This window comes from Octodon degus, unplaced genomic scaffold (genome assembly GCF_000260255.1).
Source record: "Octodon degus isolate 3935 unplaced genomic scaffold, OctDeg1.0 scaffold00030, whole genome shotgun sequence".
NCBI lineage: Eukaryota > Metazoa > Chordata > Mammalia > Rodentia > Octodontidae > Octodon > Octodon degus.
Window position 1 is genome coordinate 7,006,395 of NW_004524606.1, and position 10,555 is coordinate 7,016,949.

The 10,555-nt window shown below is 35.7% G+C and overlaps 1 protein-coding gene across 3 annotated transcripts in view; it reads right to left on the bottom strand.

Annotated features, from left to right (window-relative positions):
- Positions 1 to 448: 448 nt before the first annotated feature.
- The window catches only part of Uba3 (ubiquitin like modifier activating enzyme 3), a 27,103-nt gene continuing 16,996 nt past the window's right edge, over positions 449 to 10,555 (bottom strand). For all 3 annotated transcript variants that reach the window (XM_023713334.1, XM_012514360.2, XM_023713333.1), the window contains 10 exons: positions 10,399 to 10,555; positions 8,332 to 8,434; positions 8,086 to 8,199; positions 3,718 to 3,771; positions 3,103 to 3,139; positions 2,940 to 3,021; positions 1,822 to 1,922; positions 1,641 to 1,704; positions 1,495 to 1,549; positions 449 to 1,239 (listed from right to left, as the gene is read on the bottom strand). In XM_023713334.1, coding sequence (XP_023569102.1) covers positions 1,151 to 1,239; positions 1,495 to 1,549; positions 1,641 to 1,704; positions 1,822 to 1,922; positions 2,940 to 3,021; positions 3,103 to 3,139; positions 3,718 to 3,771; positions 8,086 to 8,199; positions 8,332 to 8,434; positions 10,399 to 10,555 — 856 coding nt within the window. In that variant the 3' untranslated portion in view covers positions 449 to 1,150. The remainder of the gene's footprint in view (positions 1,240 to 1,494; positions 1,550 to 1,640; positions 1,705 to 1,821; positions 1,923 to 2,939; positions 3,022 to 3,102; positions 3,140 to 3,717; positions 3,772 to 8,085; positions 8,200 to 8,331; positions 8,435 to 10,398) is intronic.

Genomic DNA, 10,555 nt, shown 5'->3' on the forward strand with positions numbered 1-10,555 from the left:
TCATTATGTTTACTTAAAATATACCAGTAAACTTTTTACAAAGCAAAAAATATACATTTGTTTATTTTTACTGGATACAGGGTCTCACTATGCAGTTCAGACTCATAGTGATTCTTTTTGGTTTGTTATGATTTTAGGGAAGGGTCTACAGAGTGTTCAGGGTCTCATTACTAGATCAGACTTGTAGTGGTCCACCTGTTTACAGCCTCCCAAGAGCTGGGATTACAGGTGTGCACCACCATACCTGATTTTAGGACTGGCACAGTGCAGCCAGGGTTTTGGGGCCAGCATGGCATGGCATACTGGGGATTGCACTTGGGTCCTTGCACTTGTTGGGAAGGTGCTTAGAACACTGAGCTATCTCCCCAGCCCCACAAAAATATATATATAATAAAAGAAAAATAATCCAGACATTATGGAACTACTCACTATTAAATATTTTAGAAAGTATAAGTGAAAGTAGACAATGTATGATTTTATTAATGCAAAAGCATCAGTGATAACTGTTTAAACATTAAAATTTTTTAAACAGCCAAGTTGGCTTAAATTTTTGCATAATGGCCTATATGGCATTGCAAATACAAACATGAAAATATTCCCTATTTCCATGCATAGGTATTCAGCTATAACACTGCTTACAAATTATTATGGACAAGATAAACTGTAACAATATTGATTTGGACTGGCACAATTAAATGAATATTACATCGAGTAACAGCCTGTTTATTATACTCTGGACATCAGATTATAATATATAAAGTTACTTGAAACTTAAGTCCTTATTTCCTTTAAAGGGACATCTTTTGTATATGTGGTACCAAAATGAAAGCTGAGGAATGCATTTTGACCATAATAACAAAATTCACACACAAGAAGGTGTTTCTTTCTTTCTCTAAAAGAAGTTTTACATTCGCCCAGAATCTCTCTCCAGGCATCATTTCCTGTATCACTTACTAATGGACATGTTGACAAACACTGACCCTAAATTCTATCTTCAAGGGAAACTCATAAAGTTAGAAAAGAGTAGTTCTTTATATTAAAAGAGTCAAATTTCAGCAACACTAGCTAAAAATGACACAAATTCAATTTCTTAGCATCCATGAAGTATATTATTTCCATAAGTTGTCTATTATGTGCAAATTCATTTTATTTAGGACATAAAATGAAGTTTGAATAGTACAGTCTGTGGTGTGGTGACATCAGCAACCGCCAGTTCTTGTCCATCAACAAGTCCTAATTCTAAAACAGAAAAAGTATAATTAAAGGAAAAATATCTCAACAAAAATAATGATACACAAAATACAGTTCTATGATCTAGAGAATCATCAAAATCCAGTTCTCTTCAAGGAAGGTAATTTGATTTCTTGGGAGTTTACTATTTTTCTACAAAAAAGGAATAAATTGTATTATTATTTCTAATCAGTAGTTGTATGTAGAACAAGCATTTATTATCTTATTTAAAAAACCACAAACTAGTGAACATATTTAATATACCTTTCAACGTTTTGGAAAGATTCGGCCTTGTTCGTTCTTCAATAGAGGTTACCGACTAGAAAATAAAATTATTTTAATGTAAAGCACATCAACATGAAATTAAACTACTAATATAATTCTCGGGGGGTGGGGGAAACAGTGATCACCTGTAAGTAAAGCGTTCGATTTTTCCCTTCTAATGTGGCTGTGATAGCTGGAGATTTCATCTGCCTAAGTATAATCGTAGGAAAAAGTACTGAACATTATTTTATATTTTAAACTTTGTTTTTAAACTTTTTAAAATTACAGAAAGATTTTTACAATGTAACAAAAATCCAAAACACTTACAGAGAAGCACTATTGGTTAGATAGTCCAAAACCTCCTGCAGTTTAGCTGATGGAGAAAACTGAATGTTTTGAGGAAGTTGGCTACAAGCTGGGCAGTTTTCCTACATACACAAGGCACAACAAGTTATACAGAGGCACATGAGTATTAGTCGCTTCATAAACAAATGTGTATTTTGTATCAGAATTATTTTATGCTTTAAAAATTATTTTATCTTGGGCCAGCAAGACAGCTCAATGGACTGAAGCACCTGCTTAGGCAAGCTTAGGCTAGTGCAGGGACTACCCTTTGATCCCCAGCACCACATGCCATGCCAGCCTCGCTATTATGGCACCTGCCTATAATCCCAGTACTGTGGAGGCTGAAAGCAGGAGGATCACTATGAGTCCAAGCTGCATAGTGAGACCCTGTAACAATCAAATACATTAAAAAAAAAAAAAAAAAAAAAACTTTCAGGGCTGGGGAGATGGCTCAGTAGAATAAGCGCTTCCCTGGCAAGCACAAGGCCCTGAGTTCAATCCCCAGTTCTGCAAAAAAAAAAAAAAAACACTTTTATCCTAATTAAAGATTTTTTTATATCATTTAGTTATAAGGTACTTATTTTATGCTATACACCAAAAGACATATAATAGGTAGAGGTCTAGCAGTTAAAAAATGAGACATTTAGGGTATGGGTAATACTCAACTTTTTTTTTTTTTTTTTTTAAGTGTATTTAGCTGGGGAGATAGCTCAGTAGAATAAGCGCTTGCCTGGCAAGCCCAAGGGCCTGAGTTCAATCCCCGGTTCCGTCAAAAAAATAAAATAAAATGTATTTAGTACAAGGTCTACAGGGTCTCACTACACAGATCAGACTTGTAGTCATCCTCCCGTTTTCAGCCTCCCAAGCAAGGGGATTACAGGCGCACACTACCATGCCCAGTCTCGATTACTGTCTCAGTGCAATGCAGGGGCAGGGCTGGCACAGCATGCCAGGGATCAAACCCCAGCCGCTGTGCCTAAGTAAGTGCTTTAGTCCATTGAGCTATCTGGTCAGCCCTCTCTTCAACTTTTTAAGGAGTACTTAACATTTAAAAATTAAAATATGCATAATCAAAAATATTTTCATTGACTATTACTAACCTTCCTCTCTGCTTCAAATGTGTAAGTGTACAGGCCATCTACATCATTGAATACCAAGTAATTATTAAGGGGAATATAGGCGCTGTAATAAAAAAAGTTCATTTTTAATTAGGTCAAGTAAAAACATGAATATACATACAACTTATTACATGAAATTCATTACCTTGTGGCTATTTTAAAAACTTCAGTGGCACACACAGCTGAAGAGGGGAGAAAAATAAAGGTGCTTTTAACTCAACGAAAAACAGACATTATGTCAGTTAGAAATCAGAACAAATAAATTTCTAACAGCCACTAATTTAGAAATAGATTTAAAAAACATCTGCACTTACTTTTTAAAACTCAGGTAAGAATTTTATACAGTATTTGTTTTATGTCCATGCAACAGAGTAAGTTACATGGTTTTCATCTTTTCAGTTTAACGAATACTTTATTATGCTGATTAAAAAGATGTACCCTTTACTGAAGAGTACCTTATAAGATCAAATAGCTTTTTTTTTAATACCTTTATTACAGAACTTTACACAAGAAGACATCAGATTCTTAAAACTTAAGGATAAAAAGGGTCAATTTAAATATTAAATCAAAAAACAAAGGAATGGACTGCAACTGAGACGGGGGCGTGGTGGCATGCAGCGCCTTTAATCCCAGGGTTTGGGAGGCTGAAAACAGGAAGGTCACAAGTCTGTTCTGTGTGGTGAAACCCTGTAGACCTTGTACTAAATACATTTAAAAAAAGGAAAGAAAGTAAAAATAAGAGGAAGTCTTTTTTTCTTACCTGCAATAACTGCATTTGTGGAAGCAACTGCAGGAATGATTCTTTTTACTACCCCTGAAAAATTTATCAATTAAAATAGGGTAATTTCCTTTATCTTAAAAAAATTATAATCATGAAACAGCATATTCAAATTTCACAGTACAGGGGATTGAGCTCATGAATGCTAGCCAAGTATGTCCCAGAGCTATATTCCCAGCATCTAAGTAACATTTTAGAGACCTAATTTTTTAGGCTTTACCGGCAGAAAGTAAGGTTAATCATGAAACTATCTTCTTCCACATGCCCATCATTTTTGCTGTAAGCTAAAAATCTTTTTTTTCTTTTTTCTTTGGTGGAACTGGGTATTGAACTCAGGCCCCTGCGCTTGCCAGGGAAGTACTTACTCTACTGAGCCATCTCCCCGGCCTCTGGAATCTTAAACTACAGTAACAAAGTAAAAATCTTCCACCTAACATAGTAATAGTGGCTAATAATTAATGTTTACTGTGTTCCAGGTATGTATGAAGAGTAAATATTAAATTTTCATAAAACTCCTTATGTTAGTCTGCTATTCAAAGGTAAGGAAAATGAGATGCTGATAGAAATTTTTTTTTTAATTTTATTTATTTATTGGGGGGGGGCAGCTCAGCCCACCAGGGGGCGGGGCTGGCCAGCCTGTGGTGCTGGGGGATTGAACCGCGGTCCCTGTGCTTTGCTAAGTTTGTTCTAAGTAGGCGCTTTAGACCACTAAGCCATCTCACCAGCCCCACTGATAGAAATTTTAAAATACATTCATACTTCTGTACCTACTAGCTGCGAGTGGTCTCTAAGGCCAACTATGCCCAATGTGTGTAATTCTGTTTTACTGAAACAGGTCTCCCTATATATAACTCAGGCTGACCTCAAACTCACTATGTAGCCCAAGCAAGCCTCAAACTTTGAATTTTCTCTGCCTTGGCTTCCCAAGTGCTGGGATGATAGATGTGCACCACCACTGCATGATTAAAATGCATAATCTTAACTGATACATTGTTGTACTCAGAGGTTTCTAAACAGCCATAAGGTAATTAATTTCATTTTTAATGTACTGCATGTAAATCCAGTTTGAGCATAAAGACATGCTTTCTAATTACTCCTCAAATAATTCAGACATTCAATTTAGATACTCAATTCATAACAAAATGAAAGATGTCACCTGTGCTTTATGAATTTGAATTTTACTTTTTTTGTTTGTTTGTTTTGAGACAGGATCTCCTTATGTTTTCCAGGGTAGCCTTAAACTCACTGTGTAGCCCAAGCTGACTTTAATCCACCTACCCCTTGAGTGTTGGGATTATAGGCTTAGACCATCACAGCCAGCTCAGAAAACTGTTCTTTGTACAGTATCTTTGTCTTATTCTACTTGAGCTACACCACATATTAAATGCAGCTCTTTGTCTCAACCCCATTTCTGACATCAGTATTCACATATTAGGAATAAACAAAGCCAAACCACTTTTAAAAGTACAAATACCCATTTCATAACTGTATTTGAAATGATCATTTTAGAAATAAGAAACCATTATCTTGATGTCAAATGTGTTCCCAAAACTTCAGGAGTAGGCTGGCCACTTTCATAAACTTTAGACAAAAGACAAATATTTAAGAAGACATGAGCCAGTGTGCTGGAGCACACCTGTAATCCCAGGACTTAGGAGGCTGACATAGGAGGATCATTGCAAGTTCGAGACCAGCTGAGCGCAAAGCCAGCCCAAATTGCATAGCAAGACCCTGTCTTAAAAAGACAAGAAAAAGAAGAGGAAGAGAGAAAGAGGGAGAAGGAGAAAGAAGGAAAAGGAAGGAGGAGAAGGAGAAGACAAGACAGGGAAAAAACATAGAGCAAAGGAGACTGAAAAGCTGTTTTTTTTTTCCCCCATAATTTTATTGATAATGGAAAGCTGTTTTTAAAAAGTTGATTCTGACCATACAGTGACCATACAGGGTTAAAGAAGAGGATACAGAGAAGCATGAACCTCCTGATACTAAAACTAAAAGTGTTCCAATGAACCACATCTAGCAAGACAGACTGGAAGGAGGTACAGGTAGTCACAGTGAGAAGCAGTGAAGAAAAGTATGTTTTTACAGAACTTTCATTTTGATGGGGAACAAATATACAAATATATTTCAGAATTTCAGATACTGAGGAGTTCAATATAGAAAATAAATGACATATGACACAAGTGACAACAGCAAGCATAATCCATTGCATACAATTTGGAAGGCTCCCTTGTGGAAAATGATAATGTGCACTGAAATGTAATCCATGAGAAGGACCCAGCCATGCAACAACCTGGGGAAAAGTTTTGCAAACACAAACAGCAAAGGCCCCAGACCAGAGAGAGATCACAGTGTAAGATATTCTTTGCATTTAAAAAAAAAAAGCTATTATTAATTACTGCTAATGAATTATAAAAAGGTAAAATGATGAATGGTTCACTGATTCTTGAAGAGTAAGGCACTAGCCTGGAAGAGATCCAAAGAAGTTTACCAGGTACCCTAACTAGGGAGTATAAAAGCCCTGTGATGCAAAAGAATGATGTGTTCAAAGAAAGAATAGGTCAGTGTAAGAGAAGAGCAAGGAGCAACAAGGACTGTGTATGGCACACAACAGAAAGCATAAATCTTTCCAGGGAACCTGGTGATCCTTATTAGGCAAAACTTTGGGGTTTTTTCCCCTCTCTTCTTGAGATACAGTTTTGCTATGCCCTTCAGGCTGATCTTGAACTCATTTAGAGGACCAGGTTGGTCTCAAACTAAAGGAAATCCTCTTGCTTCAGCCTCCTGAGTGCTGGGATTACAGGTGTGCACCATCACACACTGCAGGGCAAAACTTTACAAAGAATGAACTGTAACTGGACTGGAAGCCTACTGAAGACTGAAAATAAGACTGTTCCCTGAGTCAGCTTGAACTGGACTAGCCTCATTAGTTACTGTGACTAGCTTAGCAACTCAAGATGCCATGGAGGAAAGTATATCTAGATTTCAGTAGATTATCTGGAAAAGTCTTTCACACATCCTTATAAATAAGACATAGTTCTCATAGAGGAAGTACTCAAGAGGGTCTGATTAAAAGAATGAGATAAGTCTAAAAGGGCTTGATAAAGAGGTCTGATTGAGATGCCTTTTCTCAAATAGTTGAGTCTTAAAAACTTTTTGGCTTATTTAAGACAAACATAGCTATATGAAATATGACCAAAGAAAAGTGGTATGATGAGGACTTGAAGTAATGTAACATTTCAAAGGGTCAGAGGAACTAGACAGGCATAAGGCAGTGATAAAAATGTGCAATTATTTGAAATTAAAAATACAATTTTCAAAATAATAGGTCAAATGAAGCTGGCACTAGAATACAGACAGAAATGAGCAAGTTCAATTTTAAGGATAAATTCGTAAGAACTTATACTTAGGTATAAAAAATAAAACACCTTCAATACTGCCAAGTCTAAGATGTGGCTTAGCAATTCCGTAAGTACAAAAAAGTACAGATCTTAGCCCACTGTAACCCCCAAAAATCAGAAGTGTAGCATCAATGTACATAATTATAATGAAAAACACCCACTTTCCTTTAAGACCATCAATTATCAGAAGTCTGATCTAAATCAAGACCAATCCTAGAATCTGCTTTTTGGCTTATATAAGACAAAGATAGCTATATGAAATATGATCAAAGAAAAGTGGTATGATGAGGACTTTTTTTTGTGTGTGTGCATTTATTTATTTTTTTTTCAAAGTTTTATTGATAAACATATAGCAATGAGACAGTTTCAAATCAAATCGAAAGTACAGTTTCAACAAATAATACACTGCATATATTCTTCTTAGTGGTTAATTGCTGTGATGAGGACTTGAAGTAATGTAACATTTCAAAGGGTCAGAGGAACTAGACAGGCATAAGGCAGTGATAAAAATGTGCAAGGAATAGAATCACTGTCCTCAAATGTTTACAGCTGTTACTCAAAAGACAGCAAGAGTAATAGGGCAAACCCGACTGAGGTGGACATGTCTGCTCCAGTAAAAGCGTAATACTCTTGTTCAAAATGAAATATACTGACTCCAAGTGGTAATAAATTCCTTTTCACTGAAAGATTTAAGTACACATTTGGAGCTGGATGACTTAGGGACTCTTTCAATCCTAAGAGTCAATGATTTTACTAAATCACTCTGAGAAGTCATATGCTGAGCTTGATTCCCACCTACTTTGGGTTAACTTGGAAATACTTCTGTGGTATCTTCACTGATCCTCAAATGGATGATACTATCGAAAATCAATCAGCAGGTATTCTCAAAGGATCTCCAATCCTTTAAAATGGGATTACATCACGATCATAATTCACATAATTAAAAAATTACCTTGGGTGAGTCTATATGTAACACCTCTAATATTATATTGTGATGCTCTCTCTAGAGATTTTTGAAATATCCACTGAATATGTTCAGGATCATCTCCATCTAATGGAACACCTTCTGTTTTTTTAAAAAAAAGGAAAGAAATAAGTAATCATAAAGCAATTTGTTCTTTAATGAAATTATCCAAATGAATAATATAGAAAAATATATATTTTATATAATTCTGGATTATTAAATTAGGTTTATTACCTCCAAAAGGTTGCTCTTTAGGCCACTGCAACATCCTGACATACTCAATACAATGCTCTGGTAGCCTGGGCATAGATGCAATGGTGCACATGGGGAAATTAACCTAAAACCACAGTTTGTCTTTTTTAGTTAACTTTAAGTGATAGATTTTTTTTTTAAACACGATTTCTAGTTATTTAGTTTGTAGTACCTATAATTCATCTCAGACCTTCACTTATACAAGCAACACACTGTATTTCATTAAAAACACTTCTAAGACTAACAAGAAGCAACTGAGTCACTTTAGGTTGATAGACCACAAAGATAGGTTGCCCTGTATTTTTAAGGTATGTTAATTTAAGTTTTATTAGACCACAGAAAAATGCTAGATTGTCAAATGTTTATCTGATAGTTCAATAGGACAGTATAAAACAAACTAAAAAAAAGCAAATTCACTGATAGCAACTAAGTGTTTATATAACTTATAATCCAACATTTAAATTGTCCTTTAAAATGGATATAGATTAATAAGCCCATCTTTGAAAACATTCTTTTTTTAAAAAAAATGCACAGAATATACTTATTGAGGGGGAAAGAAAACTCCTGTCCGAGAGAGGGACGGGGGGGGGGGGGGGAAGGAGGGAGTCCCTGAAAACATCATTCTTTTTTTTTTTTTTTGCAGTACCAGGGATTGAACTCAGACCCTGCACTTGCCAGGCAAGCACTTATTCCACTGAGCTATCTCCCCAGCCTGAAAACATCATTCTTATGCCTGATATTTTTGTGTCTTTGAGACAGGTACAGTAGTTTCCTTTATCTGGGGGATACATTCCAAAGACCCCCCCCAACAGATGTCTGAAATCAGTCTATATTTTTCTCTAAATATTCTTTACCCTAAAATAAACTTTAATTTCCAAATTAGGTATAGTAGGAGAGTAACAAAATTAGTTAATAATAAAACAGAACAATTAAACTATACTATAATGAAAGCTCTATGAATGTGGTCTCTTAAAATATCATTGTCCTATAGATTTTAGCAAGCTCAGTCTACAATTCTTTTTGTTTCTTTTTAAGTAAAGAATTTTCACCTTCTTACTTTAAATATTTTATAGCTTCTCTTTGCTGTATCTAGACTGCCAGAATCACTGCTCCTACAACTTGGGACCATTAGTACATAAAATAAGCATTACTTGAACACAAGCACAATTGCACCATGAGATTCAATGTGATAACAGGGACAGCTATTAACTGATTAACGGGCAGGTAGCATACCCAGCACAGATGGCTCAAGTCCTAGGCAGATAAAACAGGGAGACAGTGAGAGATTTGTACTATCCACAGAAGCAAATTACCTAGAATTTGATTTCAGAATCTTCCTTTCTTCTTTTTTTTTTTTTTTTTTTTGTGGTACCGGGGATTGAATTCAGGACCCTGCACTTACCAGGCAAGTGCTCATTCTACTGAGCTATCTCCACAGCTCTCTCTTAATGTTTTTAGACCATGGCTAATTAAAACCATGAAAACACTGCGTACAGGTTTTAGCTACTGTGTAGGTGAAAGCCAAATATATCTCTAGCCCAACAAAAAGCTTCATAATTCCCTTTGATCCCTATTGGGCAAATTAAAAATTAATACAAATATAGTAGAAAAACAGAACACAGTCCCTGTCTTCCATTAAATAAAATTTCACTGGTCTTCATATACTTTAATTTTGTTACATGTACTTACTTTTGGTTTGTTTTTTGGTATCAGGGATCGAACTCAGGACCTTGCACTTGCCAGGCATGTGCTTACACCACTGAACTATCTCCCTGACCCTAATGTACTTAGTTTTGGGATATTTGTTTCTTTAGGGTGTTTTACTGGGAGGCTTATCTGGTTCTGTTTTGTTTGTGGTGCTAGACATCACACCCAGGGTGCCTCACACATAATAGGCACATACTCATACTACTGAACTTGCAGCATCCAATCATTTTAAATATATGTTTAGCCCTATTAACAATCTTAAATGTTGATTAAATATGGTAAATTCAACTCTAATTCTAACCCAAAGTTTTGTAAAATAAGTGCAGGTACTTTTCTGGTTACCTGTGGTGGATAAAGTTCCAGTGTACATTCAATACAAGCAGTCATTCCAGGGAGAATAACACGAGCATTTCCTTTAAAACCTTCTGTTCCTCCATCTATCATAGGGACAATGGAGCTTGGATCTAAAACACCATCTTCATAATTTAGAAGAGATATC